The 15946-nt window shown below is 44.0% G+C and overlaps 1 protein-coding gene across 3 annotated transcripts in view; it reads right to left on the bottom strand.

Annotated features, from left to right (window-relative positions):
• CYFIP2 (cytoplasmic FMR1 interacting protein 2) overlaps positions 1-15946 on the bottom strand; it is a 125480-nt gene that overhangs the window by 104535 nt on the left and 4999 nt on the right. For all 3 annotated transcript variants that reach the window (XM_059174150.1, XM_059174152.1, XM_059174151.1), the window contains exon 2: positions 215-414. In XM_059174150.1, the coding sequence (XP_059030133.1) occupies positions 215-331 (117 nt within the window). In that variant the 5' untranslated portion in view covers positions 332-414. The remainder of the gene's footprint in view (positions 1-214; positions 415-15946) is intronic.

The raw sequence follows: 15946 nt of genomic DNA, 5'->3' as shown, positions 1-15946 counted from the left end.
ATTTGGGGTCAGAGCGATCAACAAGCCTTCCCCCAGGGAGGAGAACAGCCCTGGTGTACGTTTACGAGCTAATCTATTCCTCATCCTCAGCTGCGGCAGGGCGCGAGGGACTCCATCAGCTCGGGACCTTTCACCTTTCAGAGGCAGCCAGACCCCCTCCCTGGGCCTTCAGGGCAAGCCCTCGGGGGACACCCAGGGCTCCGGGCAAGCAGACCTGGTACATGATGGAGGACGGCGGCGGCTCGATGCATGGCTGCTGGTCGGGGAGGGGCAGCTCCTCCAGCAGGTCCACGTTGGACAGGGCGTCCTCCAGGGTCACGTGGGTGGTCATGGCTGCGGTTGCCCCGTCCTGCGCCGAAGGAGAGGGACGTCAGGGGCCTCCAAGGGTCTCTCAGCCTCCCCCTGGGGGGGCTCCTTCCAGAGAAGAAAGAGGGTTTACACTCACTGAGACCACTTGCACTCGCTCCTTCTTCACAAAGTGTTTGCAACTGATGCCTGATAGTTGACGATCTCTTTGCAGTTTACAAAATCCTGGGCTGTTTTTTTTTCTTTTGGAACATCTATGTCTGGACGGGGCCACCCCGCACCCCCCTGTGATCAACACAGCGGGTGGTATTTTGGCCACAGAACGGATGAGGAGGGAAGGCTCGGCACAGTCATGGGACGCCCAGACAAGCACCGTGACGAAGGCCCAGCGGCCTCAGATGGGCCTGCCACTGGACACAGGCCGTGACCAGTCCCCAGCTTTGGCTACTTCTGAGGATACGCAGCCGGTCCGCACCTGAATCACTGCACAGCACCAACACCTGTGCGGGAGAAGCCACGATTCTCCACTTGAAACCAGGGGCTACGTTTTACAGGCCAAGTAAGCCAGAACTAAAAGAATTCAGACCCTAGCATGCTTAACCTTATTTGCAAAAATGGAAGTGCCATGATCTTCGTTGGCCTGGAGGGGTTTTTGTGAGGCACACCAAACAAATCAGTCCTAAAAATGGGTATTTTTGTGTCTTGGACCCTGACGGAGTGTGGTGGCTTTGACGAGAGCTGCATCGGGCAGTGAGGCTAAAGGGGATCTGAAGACGTGCTTACTTACCCCAGGCCGAGCTAACTACTATTTTAAGAACTCAGCCCCCAGCAAACAGAATACTCATTTTTTTCAAAGCCTCTGTGAGACGCTGATAAAAAAAGATCATGATTTAGGCCGTAGAACAGGTTCTCAGGAGTTCCCCCAAACATGACATCCTAGAAGTCACATTCACTGATTACCATGAGTATGGTTAGAAATCAAAAATACAGATCGCAGCCTAAAAAGCACCCCTACCTATGAAGATCTGTAAAAAATACCTCAAGGCCATTCGTCATTAAAGAGGAATTCAAATAGAAATTATAAACCATTTAGGACTGAAAGAGAACATAAATAAACATCTTAAATGCATTTAGCAGAAAATAAGAAAGTAAAACTAAATGAACCTAATTTTCACTCAAAAATCTAAAAAAAAGGGGCACCTGGGTGGCTCAGTGGGTTAAAGCCTCTGCCTTCGGCTCAGGTCATGATCCCAGGCTTCTGGGATCCACACTGGGCTCTCTGCTCCACAGGGAGCCTGCTTCCTCCTCTCTCTGCCTGCCTCTCTGCCTACTTGTGATATCTGTCTATCAAATAAATAAATAAAATCTTAAAAAAAAAATCTAAAATAAGAAATCAACCCAAAGAAATGAGAGTGAAGGCACTGATCATTACAAAAGCTGAAATAAATGAAGCAAAGAACAAAACAAAGAGCAGACTAGGTGAACGAAAGTCTAAAAACTGAGTTTCATACGATTAATAGTAACAGCGAGCTGCCCCTTTAGCACACTTGGATAAGGAAACCAACAGAAAGCCCACTGTGCTGACGGTCTGAGCACCCCTCCCTTCCCCAATCTCAGGCAAGTGTGAGACAGCTTGCAGGCTAGAGTTCTGAAGTGTCAGAAAATGTGTCTTGATTGCTTGTCAGGAAATGTGGTATCCAACATGAGGGCAGAGAAGGGTCACGGACATGACTGCTGGGTATAGGGGCTGCAGAGTGTACCCTAGGTCATGTTGCCCCAAACCAGTGTCTCCTTCCGGCCCATGGCTGGGAGGGCAGGTCAGGGCTGAGCAGCTAGTGTTGCTGCACCCATCACTGAGTCTTCTAGCAACACCTCCCCATCATGCCTGGGACAACAGCAAAGGCCATAGCCAAGGAGGGCTTGAGGAGCCCAGAAGTGACTTCCCCTCTGTTCTCTGCAGGCACTCAGCCTCATGGGGGTGGTTTTAGGTCCTCTCCATACCTACGCTTCTTCCTGTTCTCTCCCCTGAATTTGAAGTGTGGTATCCAGTTCTACAGCAAAACCATTTGCCAACCAACACACAAAAAATTGTCTCCCTTCTTACATTAGTATTATGTTCATTTTATAGGAAGGACTAATAATTTTATAGAGCATAATGATCTACAAGCACCAAAGCCCTAAGAACCTTCTTCATTAATTAAAATAATAATAGTAGTAGCAGCAGTAGTAGTAGTAGTAGTAATAAAGCCAACATATCTTTACCCTTTATGCTCTGCCAAGCATTCCCCTATTTTAACTTTGCATGGACCCTACAAAGGTAGGTGCTATGATTATTCCCATTTTACAGAAGAGCCAACAGAAGCTCAGAACTGAAGTAATTTCACAAGGTCAAGTGCTGAAAAGTGTGGGGCTGGGACTGGAATCTAGATGTCTCCAGCTCCAGATCTGGGGTTTCCTTCCAAGTGCTGAGATTCACATTGCAAGTCTGTATGTACTGACACAAGGTCCATCTCCATGCTAGGTCTTCTCTTGAAAAAAATATTTTTTTACTTTTTTATTTGACAGAGACAGAGAGCAGAAGCAGGGGGAAGAGGCAGGCAGAGGGAAAAGGGAGAAGTAGGCTTTCCGCTGACAGGGAAGCCCGATCCTGGGGTCCTGACTAGAACTCAGGACAGCAAGATCATGACCTGAACCGAAGGCATACACTTAACCGACTGAGCCACCCAGGGGCCCTGAGCTAAGTCTTTTCAATTGTAGGTGCTTATGCCAAAGTACTACAGGCACAGCAATTTTTTTTTTAAGATTTATTTATTCATTTATTGATGGTGGGAGGGATAGAGTGATAGGTAGAGAGAGAATATCAAGCAGACTCCACACACAGCACAGAGCCTGATGTGGGGCTCAATCTTATGACCCCAACATCATGACCTAAGCCAAAATCAAGAGCCAGATGCTTAACCTGCTGAGTCACCCAGACATCCAGCACAGGCATGGCTTTTTAATAATAAAAGGCTTGGGCTCCATCCCTAGGACCTTAGTAAGGATGTGAAACAGCCCAAGGAAGGAAATCTGGCAATATCTAACAAACTCATATAAGCATTTCACTGTTTGACCAGTAATCACTTCTAGGGAACTATCCTAAAGACACGTTGATAAAAATGCAAAAGACATTGGCACCAGGCTATTCACCGGGGCACTACCCGCAGTAGCAAAAGTGTGCAAAATGCAAACACGCCTCAACAGAAGATTGTCTGAATAGACCATGTGCCGCCACACAGCGAGATACTAGGCAGCAGTAAATAGGAATGAGGAATCCATCTGTACACGCCAAGTCTGGGGTGATCTCCAGGATATGCTGTGTACAATACACTGTCATTTATCTAAGAAAGGAGTGATGTATACATGCACACACACATTAAAAAACAAACAATGGAAGGATAAACCACCTAATTTTAAAATCTGGCCATCCCTGGGGAAGAAGGATAAGCAGGAATATGGTTAAATGGGTAGTGATAGAGGCACGATTTCTTTGAAAATAACCCGTTATGTAGATTTGACTTTGAAACCATATATTTTATATAATTATAAAATATTTTTAAATTTAAAAAGCAACCACTCCGGGTGGCTCTGTCAGTTAAGTGGCTGCCTTTGCCTCAGGTCATGATGGCGGGGTCCTGGAATCAGCCCCACATCCAGTGCCCTGCTTGGTGGAGAGTCTACTTCTCCCCCTCCCTCTGCCTGTTGTTCCTACTTGTGCTATCTTTTGGTTAAATAAATACATAAAATCTCAAAAACAAACAAACTAAAAAACAACCACTACCCGGCAAAAGCAAGATAAAACAAATTAAGGCATATGTGTATTAGTTTTTGGCATAACTACACAGAAAGAACCTATTCCAAGTGATTTTTTTTTTTTAAGATTTTATTTATTTATTTGAGAGAGATCACAAACAGGCAGAGAGGCAGGCAGAGAGAGGAAAGGAAGCAGGCTCCCCACTGAGCAGAAAGCCGGATGCGGGGCTCGATCCCAGGACCCTGGGTTCATGACCTGAGCCAAAGGCAGAGGCTTTAACCCACTGAGCCACCCAGGTGCCCCTCCAAGTGATTTTAAAACTCAGAAATTTCTGGCAGAAGATAGCTTAAGAATGATGAAGAGTTGCAATAAAATATCTCAAGATTTTTTTTCATAAAAAATTGGTTAACTGTGGCAGTGAGAACGTTTGAATGCGCTGTAAGGTAAGACAAATTAGTGATTGTGGAATGCTCTATCATTCCTGGTGGTGCTAAGAATTGGTATTTTTGATGAGAGAAAGGACATACAAAACCAAGTCAACTATATAGCCCTGAATATGAATTTGGGGTATCAGTAGGAAGTCATTACATGTTTTGACTTTAAATATACCATATACACGCATGTTTGTATGTATGGGTATGTGTGTTTATCTCCTAGCTCTGTGCACTGAAAAGACAAGGACACAATGACCAACCCATGAGCAATGAGCACTTTTACTGCCTGGCTTTGGTCTGCAAATACTATTTCCTGCTAAAAGAACCAATATATTGGAGAAATAGCTCAGTCCAGGTCTGGGACAGAAAATGTATACGAAAGGCTTAGAACAAGTTGTCAGAGCAGAAAGCAAAGCAGCAGCTCTCTATCTAGGACTCCCGCGGTGTGTCCAAGGGACCCAGGAGCCAACTGGAGGCAGCATCCACTGGCCAACGAAGGGGCACTGTGAGAGCACCAGTTAGTATAACTCAGTACAACGGAAGCAATATAAAATATGTGTAAATCCATGAAATCATAAGGACACTTACTAAAACGTTTTTTTAAAATTACTTTGTTACTGCTGGAGGATGCCAGTGAACCACCTTTATGTTGAAAGTAGGCACAAAAAAGCAAAGAAGCAAACATTTAACATGCCTTTCCTATACACAATGACCACTGGGTAAACAAGAAGAATGTTCATCTCTAGAGATAGAGAAGTTCTTTTTTTTTTTCCCCAGAAATACTGACAAATAAAATATCCCTGGGTGGCTCAGTCGGTTAAGCATCTGCCCTCAGCTCAGGTCATGATCCCCAGGTCCTAGGATTGAGCCCCACACTGGGCTCCCTGCTCAGCAGAGGGCCTGTTTCTCCCTCTCCCTCTGCTGCTCCGCCTGTTTGTGTGTTCTCTCTCTCTCTCTCGTTCTCTGTCAAATAAATAAAATCTTTAAAAAAAAAATCCCTATATTTCTAACTCCTCAAATGGATATAGGCACAGATGATCATCCACTGCTAACATCCCTAAGTGAAAGACAATCAGACATCATGTGCCTCCTGATGGAAGAGCACACCATCGCCTTACAAAGAATGCTGGACCCAAAGCAAAACACTGCAACCCAATCAAGCCCTTGACACCCACTGATAGTAAATGACCAGGACAGAAGAACACGTTAGAATATGCCACAGTGATGTAATCAGTAAAATATAATCTATGGGAAACTATGCATGACGAATGACTCAGTGTCACATAAATTCCATGGGGGTGAAAACAAGAGATCCAGGGGAAGCCATTGCCGATAGGGGACTAACAGACTGCCACAGTGTGTCCCCTTGTTTGGATCCTCTTTGAAACAAGCCATCAGAAGAAAATCGTATATAAGGAAACTGGAACATTTAAGAGTAACTGGGTTATTGATTGTATTAAAGAAACGTGCTATTATTTTTCGGATGTGAAAATAATATCAAGGTTATATTTTAAAAGAGTTTGCATCTTTTAGAAATATCTACTAAAATATGCATAAAATGATACAGGGGTTTGCTTCCAAATAATAGTAGAGAGGGAGAAAGTGAGTAACAGAGGAAACAACCGTGAACTAGTAACTGTTAATGCTGTGTGATGCTTACACAGGGATTTATTGTATCTTTCTATTCAATGCCACATGTTTCAAAATGTTCTCGAAATCCTCAGGCTTGGTGTATACACCACCAGCTCGAACCCATCTCCCCTTCCTTCACCTTCCCTGACTCTCACTTGCCATATGATCTTCCCCTTCACCTTCCTCCTACACCCTGGGTTTCTTCTGGCTTCACACACTTCAAAATAACTCATCGACCTGAATAACCCTAAGGTTTTCCCTTTAACACAATAACACCCCTGCACTTCCCTCGAAGAGAATCAGTAAGTGAACAGCCTACCAGCCGGTAAATTAGGAGTCTTTATTTCTGTTAATGCAACCTTTCTTTTCTCCTTGTAAATGCAGCTTCTCTAATGGATTCCTGTGTTTGTTTGTAGATCATTCACTGTCTCAGGGAGAAGGAAATCAGACATTTTTAACTCAAGGGCTATAAGTCATTGCCAACTCCAAATCAATCAGGAAGAAAAAAAAGACATTCTGGAAATTTTAAGCAATACACGTGAAAATAAGGACTTGCTTTCTGGCTCAAGTGTCCTGCCTATTATGCAATCTGCCAAAGGAGAGTAAGTCTTTATATCCAATCAATGAACACGTGGCCACTTTGCCACTTTGGAGGAGAAATTCATATAAATATTTAAAAACGAACAGTGTTCTGGGAGTGTCACTTTACCAGGCACAGCTGCGGCCTCTCAGGGTGGGGCATTCATAGCCGATTTAAATTCAGCATCTCTCTAAGGAGCTCGAACGCAGTGGCCTGGTTTCACCGAGGACTAACAGCACTGGGCTCCAAAGCAATCTGCTTTGGAGAAGGGCTTTAGGGGCACCCTGGCTGACATGGCTGATGGAGCCCGAGCAAGTGGGGGTAGGCCCCCAAAATGCCAGGTGGGTGCCAGGAGAACCTGGCTTGGGGAACACAGGTGCTGACTAACCATACCCTAAACCCAGCAAAAGATCTAGAAGCAAAAAAGATCTGCATTGTCATTTCCTACTTGACTTTCTGGAAGGAAAAGGAAAAATAACAAGATCTTTTTACTGAAGTGGAATACCGGGCTAAGTATAGCCTGGGTTCAAATCTGTCATCTGCCACCTACTAGCTACATAACCGTAAGTGTATTACTTAACCTCTCGAGTCTCGGTTTCCTTACCTTTAAAAGGGCAATAATTAATAACGGTCCCTGCCCTTGATGATTTATTCTGGGGATTATATAACATTACAGAATGTGGAATGCTGCCCAATAGCAGGCACAAAGTAAGCCCTTGGGAAATGTTAGCAGGCGGGTGGCCTCTTTTTAACGTGGTGAATGGATGAATCAAACATTGCCACAATTCTATTTAAAAAAAAAAAAGGAGGGGACTACTATTATCTCAGCTCTAACATCTCAACTCTATAGGTCTTTCATATTGATTTCCTTAGTCGCAATCACCCTGCAGTTTCGAGAGGACAGGTGTTATTTTTGCTGTTTTTGTAAGGAGGGCACAGGGTTACTGAGAAGTGAAAAACGTTCTTTCAAAGTCACGTGGCCAGCTGGTGGCTGAGCTAAGGGCAGAAAGCGGATATCTTGACTCCCAGTTCAATGCCCTTTCTTCTAGACCACACCTACTTTTGTACCTTTATAAAAGGTACCAAGCACTTTACTTCTTTTTTTCCCCTCCAGGTTGGCTGCTTTTTTCCCTCCTCAAGAAGGACAAGACTCTGCCAACCTAGAAAGATTAGGTAACTGTCACCTTTGGGTCCTACAAACATCAAGAAGTCAGGAAATATTTTCCCTGCCTGTAAATCTCTCCAGCTAGAAAGCAATTAAATACATAGTTAAAAGTGATAAATATGTGAGTATTTATGTATAGAAATATTGTATAATTAAATACGTAAATAAATAAATACATAGGAAATAAAAGGAGGCTTACATTGTCCCCCTAAAAAAATGTATTCTTGCACAGCATTTGACTGAGCAGGAAAAATCCAAAGAAGGAAACTGGAGTGTATTATGCATACACACTTGGCATGTTGGGGACTGTGCAGGGACCCAGGTTTGCAGTGACAGGACGTGGGGCCCCGGGTCAGTATTTCCTCTGCAACCAAGACCCTTCCACATGTCGGAGGCAGCTCTTTCACAGGTGCGGGACCCAGGCAGGCTCAGAGTCACCCGTGTGCATCTTACAGGACTTCCAAAGACCCCACCAGAATGGAGCATGTGGCTTTTCCTGAACAGTCTGGGGGTGAAGAATTTTACAAGAACATTCCACTGACCCCATGATCAAACCTTGTGGCTCCAAACCTCACTGCAGCCCACTTGGCACTTCTTTTAATGCATCACCTGGTCCATAAAATAAAGCCGTAAGTTAGGCGCTGCCCCAACGCTGACAGCAGCAAGCCTCACCGTGGTGCCTGGAGAGGAGAGGCTGAGCCATGCAGGATGGAGAGGAAACTACAAGCATGAGAGTTGGGGCCACAAAGTGCAGAAGCAGAACTCTACGTATTCCAATAGCTTAAGAAGTATCAGCAATATCATAGCACACAACCACCAAACACTTCATACACTGCCAGGATGACCCTAGGGCTCGGGGAGACTGAAGGGAATGGTTAACTCCTTAAGGAGCCTTTCTGACTCTCTTACCCACTACACAAATTCACTTTCCCCTTTGGCTCTCCTTAAAACCCAGTGTGCCCCTACTTCTGTGGCATCCATAATGCTTTATTACACCTATTACCACATCTTCTCTCCTGCCCTAAATGACAAATTTCTTGAGGGCAGGAGCTGTCTAACACCCAGCTCTCAGCACAGTTTCAAGCACACATTTGTAGCTACATAAAGATTTAGTCAATGAGTAGGTGCACCTGGGTGGCTTAGCTGGTTAAGCATCTGCCTTTGGCTCAGGTCATGATCTCAGGATTCTGGGGTCAGGCTCCATGCTCAGCAGGGAGCGGGCAGGGAGCCTACTTCTCCCTCTGCCCCTTTTCCTGCTCATGTTTTCCCTCTCTCTCTCCCAAGTAAAAATCTTTTTTCATGAGTAATGGCCAGGGAACCCAAGACATCAAGAAAGCCATCACTATGTCCAAGATACCAGGATTTTAAAAGTGGGAATGGAGGAAAAGGAATATAAATAGCAAAAAACCTGTTTATATTTTAGAAAGAACTCCTTCAAAATGGTTCAAATAGTTAACATGCGAACACTTAAAGCGAAAAGCTTCAATGTTTTGTATACAGTTATGTCTGAAATAAACTCTCTCCTTTCTCTCACGGTATGACCTGATTTCACTCATCCTTCAAGGTCACTCATGCTAGGATGTAATTGCTCCCTTCCAGTGTTGGTGAGGCTGTGAAATAGGAAGCCTCAGACATGGCCAGTAGGAAAAGTAAAACAGTGGGAAACTGTAGCAGTTCCTCAAATTTTAGAACAGAGAGTGACCTTGTGACACAGCAATGGCACTCCTAGGTCCACCAGCAGTACCTCTCTGCTGACACGTGCTGCCTGGGAAGGGTGGCGAGTACTGATACTTCCTCTTTCCAAGTCCGGGCCACCGTTACTAATTGATAATGGCTTTATTTCTCAGTGAGTCCCCAGGCAGCCTCAGAACCCTCCTCGTGAAATACAGAGGTCCAGGTGGCCACCGGACATCGATCTGCGTTTGCCCGTGAAAGAAAACACAGATGTGTAGAATGAGGTATGCGTGTGTAGGCTCCATGAGGTGACAGGCCATTTCTTAGCCGTCACTGAAAACCTCAGTGACCTTAACAGAGCTCTGAAAACAGATTAGGCACTGAGGAAGTAGCAGATGAATGCATGAACACATCTGAATCCCCTGACGACACAGGAGAAATGAGATGACCTGAATAGGCCATGTCTTCATTTCTAGTTTTTCCATTCCTTCTCCTTCACTACTGACAGCACAGATAACTTAAATCAATATGAAATATGCAATCATACCCATAAACTGTCTATACAATTACTTACTTAATATTTTTGTCTATAAAGAATTTTTATGTTTGGTTTTATAAATACATTTTAAAAGGAAGCTCAGATTACAATCACTAACAGAGAACTAGTATCACTTGGCCATAAACAAAGGGAAACTATAAAATATAAAAACAATGAAAACAATGGGTATCATCTGAAAATCACCTCACATCACTCTTGATATGTTCATGAGAGGTGGTTTATCTGGTGAGAGTGAGATGAAGAACTAGCTCGAATCCTGACTGCCACTGCTGGCTCTGTGACCTTGGGAAGATGGCATTATGCTTCTGAGCCCCAGCTTCCTTGTCTCTGATAGGAGGAAAAATAACAGTTCCAACCTTGTAGGCTTTGAAAACTGAATGAGTTAATTCATGTAAACAGCTTGCTTGGTAGAGAGTGCTCAATAAAATCTGCCCAACAAAACCAAATCCAGCATTGTATAAAAGGGATTATACATCATGACAAAGTGAGATCTATCCCAGAAATGTATGATGGGTTTAACATTAACATCCAAAAATCAATTAATGTAATAAGCCATATCATAGAATAAAGGACAAATCCCACAGGGTCATCTCAGTATATGCAGAAAGAAAAATGGATGAAGTCATACTCCTTCATGACAAAAACACTCAGCAAACTAGGAACAGAAGGGAACTTCCTCAACCTGATAATGGGCAGCTAAAACAAAACAAAATCTACAGCCAACTTCAGACTTAATGGTAAAAGACTGAATGCTTTCCCAAAATTAGGAAGAAGACAAGGATGTCTGCTCTCTCCATTTCTATTCCACATTATATTGGAGGTTCTAGCCAGTGTATTTAGGAAAGAAAAAAAATAAACGGTATCCACATTAGAAAGGAAGGAGTAAAATTATCTCTATCTGCAGACACTTAATCTTATACATAGAAAATCCTTATGAAATCCACTAAAAACTATTAAAATGAACAACCATGTTCAGTAAGGTTACAGGATACAAGGTCAACACACAGATGTCAATTGTATCTCTCTATACTAACAATGTATGGTCAAAAAATGAAATCACGAAAATATTCTATTTATAACAGCATCACAAATAATACAATACTTAGGAATAAGTTTGCCCAAAAAAAGAGCATAAAATGTACACTCTGAAAACTATAAAACATTGTCAAAAAATTGAAGAAGATATAAATAAATGGAAGATATCCCATTTTCATAGATTGGAAGACTTAATATTGTTAAGATGGCAGTATTCCACAAACTGATACAGATCCAGGGTGATCCCCATCAAAATCCCAGATGGCGTCTGTAAGGAAATTGACAAGCTAATCCTAAAATTCACACAGAAATTCAAAACGATCTCCCAAAAGAACAAAACTGGAGGACACCCACTTCCCAATTTCAAAACTTAGTCCAAACCTAAAGTAATCAAAACAGTGTGGAAAAAGAAAGTGTGGTATTGGTATAAAGATATAAAACAGAACTGAAATTCTAAAAATAAACCCTCATATTTATGGTCAATTGATTTTTGACAAGGGTACCAAGACAATTCAGTGGGAAAAGGATATTCTTTTCAACAAATGGTGTTGGGACACCTGGATATCCACATGTGAAAGAATGAAGCCAGACTTCTACCCGACACCACACAACAAATCAACTCAGAATGGATCAAAGACCTATAACAGCCAAAACAGTAAAACTCTTAGAAGAAAACACCAGAGTACATCTTTGTGACTTGGGAATATGTAATGACATCAAAAGTACAAGCAGTGCAATAAAAAGTAGGTTAGGTATCTTTGATTTTATTAGCTGTCTATTAATAGCATCAAAATTAAACTTAAAACTTTGGTACCTCAGAAAACATCAACAAGAAAGTGAAAAAACAATCCACAGGATGGAAGAGACCACCCGGACGTCGTCTGCTATTTACATAGACTATACAAAGAATTCTTAAAATTCAGTAACAGAAAGGCAACCCAATCTTTAAAATGGGCAAACGATAGGAACAGACCTTGCTCTGAAGAAGATATACAAATGGGCAATAAGCACATAAAAATTATTAATATTTTTAGCCATTGGGGCAATGCAAATCAAAATCACAGTGAGTTATCATTTCATATCCATTAGAACAGCTATTCTCAAAAAGACAAGTAACAACAAATGTTGGTGAGGATGTGAAACTGGAACCCCCATACCCTGCTAAAAGGAAGGTAAAATGGTGCAGCAACTTTGGGAAACAGTTTGGCAGTCCCTCCAAGTTTCAAACACAATGTTACCAAATACAACGTTGCAACTCCTGTGTCTAATCCCAAAAGAACTGAAAATATATGTCCACATAAAAACCGGTACATAAATGTTCACAGCACCACCGTTTGTGATGGCCAAAACCTGGAAATGACTCAAATGTCCATCAGCTGAGGAATGGGTAAATAAAATATGGTATATCCCTGTTACGGAATATTATTCAGCCATAAAAAAGAATGAGGTAGAGACACACGCCACAACATGCACTTCAAAAATCTGATAAGGGAAAGAAACATAGTGTGCTTTTTAAAGGAAATGCCCAGGGTGAGCAAATCAAAAGAAACATTAAGTAATTTGTGGGTCCATAGGCTTGGGGTGGAAACTGGAGGAAATAGATGCTGCTGCTAATGGGCATGAAGGTTCTTCTTTCTGGGGTGATGAAAATGTTATAAAATCAATCACGATGACTGTTGCACAACTCTGTGAATATACTGAAAATTACTGAACCATATGCTTTAAGTGGTGAACTGAAGCGTCAGTACCAAAAAATGTTCTTATGTGCGTGAGTACTTGGGGACAGTTTGGGTATTACATATGCAGGAGTGGTACAAAGAGAGGGAGCTGGAGTAGGAGCTTGGCAAGTTTGGGAACCACGATGCTGCCTTCCGACAAGCACAGATTCCACTGAATAAAAATCACCAGAGGAAGTGGGACAGAACCAGAGAGCAACAGACACACCCATCCAAAGGACCCCATGGGGCAGCCCCTAGACCGAAGGACAAGCTGGACCACCGTGGGGCAGGGCCCAAACCAGCACCCCAAACCCCTCAGGTTGGTTGCACTGCCATCTGTTGAGGGGGTGGGGGGCTGCCCCACCCTGGGGAAGAGACTGCTCAGACAGCAACAGCCTCTGAGATGGGGGAATGGGCTTTGAGGTTTAGAATGAGAAAAAGACCAGTTTGTAGTCCTCCTCCTTCCTTCTTTCTGCTGGGAGTGTGTGTGTGTGGGGGGGGGGTGGGCACTGAGGCTGAGAGATTAGACAGACCAGTGCAAGGTCACTTAGCTAGTTAGGGGCGGAGCTGGGGTTAACACAGTAACTTCCCCGGAAGATAGGAGGATCTGATACACTAACAGATAGGACAGAGCTGTTAAAAAAAAAAAAAAAAAAAAAAAAAAAAAAAAAAAAAAAAAAGTGGTATTAAATAGGAAGGAAGGAAGGGGAAGGGAGAAAATTCTAACTCTGCAATAAAACAAAAAAGCTATGTAGGAAAAGAGATAAATCAAAGGACATTACCTATCTTTTTAGTGATCATCATTTACATGTCTTAATAATATAGATGCTTCAGACATGATTTAGGTTGAAACAGAGCTCTCGCAGTGGCACCTGGGTGGCTCAGTGGGTTAAGCCTCTGCCTTCAGCAAAGGTCATGATCTCACAGTCCTGGGATCCAGCCCCACATCAGGCTCTCTGCTCAGCAGGGAGCCTGTCTCCCCGCAAGCCCCACCCCCCATCTGCCTCTCTGCCTACTTGTGATCTCTATCAAATAAATAAATAAAATCTTAAAAAAAAAAAAAAAAAGCCAGAGCTCTCACTATATTGGGAGATGGGGACAGGGGAGGGAGGTGAATGGTATAAGAAAGCGAAGTCTTCATCTATCACGCAGGAAGTAAACAGACAATGCATAGAGCAGATAAATCAAAAAATGGCAGCGTAAGCATATTCCTAAGAGATCTGGAAGCACGAGCTGGGAGAAACAGTGAGTTAGAAGTGACAGCCTCTCCGGGGAGGTGGGCACTGGATGGCTATTTTCATTATGCGTCTTTGCACACTATTTGATCTTTTGTTTTTGCTTTTTAAAGATTTCATTTATTGATTTGACAGAGATAGAAACAGTGAGAGAGGGAGAAGCAGGCTTCCTGCCAAGCAGGGAGCCCGATGTGGGGCTCCATCCCAGGATCCTGGGATCATGACCTGAGCTGGAGGCAGCTGCTTAACAACTGAGCCACCCAAGCACCCCACTATTTTGAAAGCATGTATTGCTTTGATCAAAATTTTTAAATTTAAAGACAACAACCCAAGGCCTCCTTCCTAGCATCTCTGATACCATCTGGCCAGTCGCTAGCACTGTCTTCAGGCAGCCTTCCCTCCTGGACTCCCTCACTGCAGGTTTTCTGGGACAGAGACCCCCATCCCCAGCAGCTTCTCTCCACACAAGGGACAGGAGGACAGAGCAGAGAAGTCCACGCCTTGGGCCTCTGGAGAAGGCCTACCCTCCTGGTTGCTTACAGCGAAGAGAAAGACTCTGGCTGGGTTAGAGACATTGCCACCCCACCTCCTGCCGGCCGTTTTACCCAGCTGCTTCCTGTGTTGTCAGTGTTGAGGGTTGAGGGGGCCTTTCCGTTGATAACCCAACAGGGCAGGGCAGATCCCATCCTCTGGCGGGGCGGGAGGCGGGGGTGGGGTGGGGTGGGCAGTCATGTCTCTGAGAGCAGCTTGCCAGCTTGCTGATCTGCTCCCAGTGGGGCCTCCTGGGACAATCCACCACGTGAGGGGTGCCAACGTGACCTCTGTCTGGGGAGAGGAGCTGCGTCTCAGCAGCACCTGCTCAAACTCAGGAAGAGAAGCCAGTCACCCTGAGTCTGCCCTGGAAACAAAGAGCGAAACGGCAAGTTCAGCCACAAGAGCAGACGGTGCAGGCCTGTTTCACGAGGCTGCAGCTCGACTATGGCTCCAACTGAAGACCGACTTAGGCCCTGGAATTGCATCTTCACTCCCTCTACAAAGGTCATTTCCTTGCCGGTGAGACAGGAAGGTTGGTCGGGCGGTGGTTCTCTACTGTGATGCCAAAAAAGTCCCTTGTCAAGATTCTTATGGGCAACTTTTACCTAGTGACAGTTTAAGTATGAGGTTTGCAAACAAGGTACTTTTTATTACATGCTTGGGAGAGCTCCAAGGGCTCCCATGTTACCCCTGCTGGCAGGTATATCTCTTTCCCTGAGTGGGGGTGCATTGGGGAGGGGCTGGCTGTGGCTGTGGTGGGCTGAGCATGTCAATATTGTCCACGTCCAACTCGAAAAACAAAAGTGACATTGGCAGCCGACGGACCCTCCATGCCAAGGGCTTCCTTCAAGACCACGGTTCTCTAACATGGACACCCACTCTGGCCAAGATGTATGAGAGGTCATGAACCTGCCCATGAGCATTCTTGCCTTTGCTCCAACTCTCTCCACTCTCCAATAGACTGTTCTCTCCCCTTCTGGAATCCTACCCTTGACCACTGTCAAGGCCCAATTCAAGATAGGCCTCCATGAAGTTCTGAACAGCCAAACTCCACTAAACTTCCATTTCTCTGGATTCTTAAAGTGCTCAGTCTCAGCGTTCACAACTTCCTACTGCATTATAAATTGCTTTATGTGTTCACTATTCTTTGGATCACCAAAACCAGGAATAGTCTTTTTTTTGTTTTTTTTTTTAGTTCCACCCATAGCCCTAGTACAGATCAGGGCACATTCTACACATTATTTACTTAATAAGCACTACAGGAACAACTTGTTGACTACA

The sequence above is a fragment of the Mustela lutreola genome, chromosome 5 (assembly GCF_030435805.1).
Source record: "Mustela lutreola isolate mMusLut2 chromosome 5, mMusLut2.pri, whole genome shotgun sequence".
NCBI lineage: Eukaryota > Metazoa > Chordata > Mammalia > Carnivora > Mustelidae > Mustela > Mustela lutreola.
This window is presented reverse-complemented; position numbering and strand designations above follow the sequence as displayed.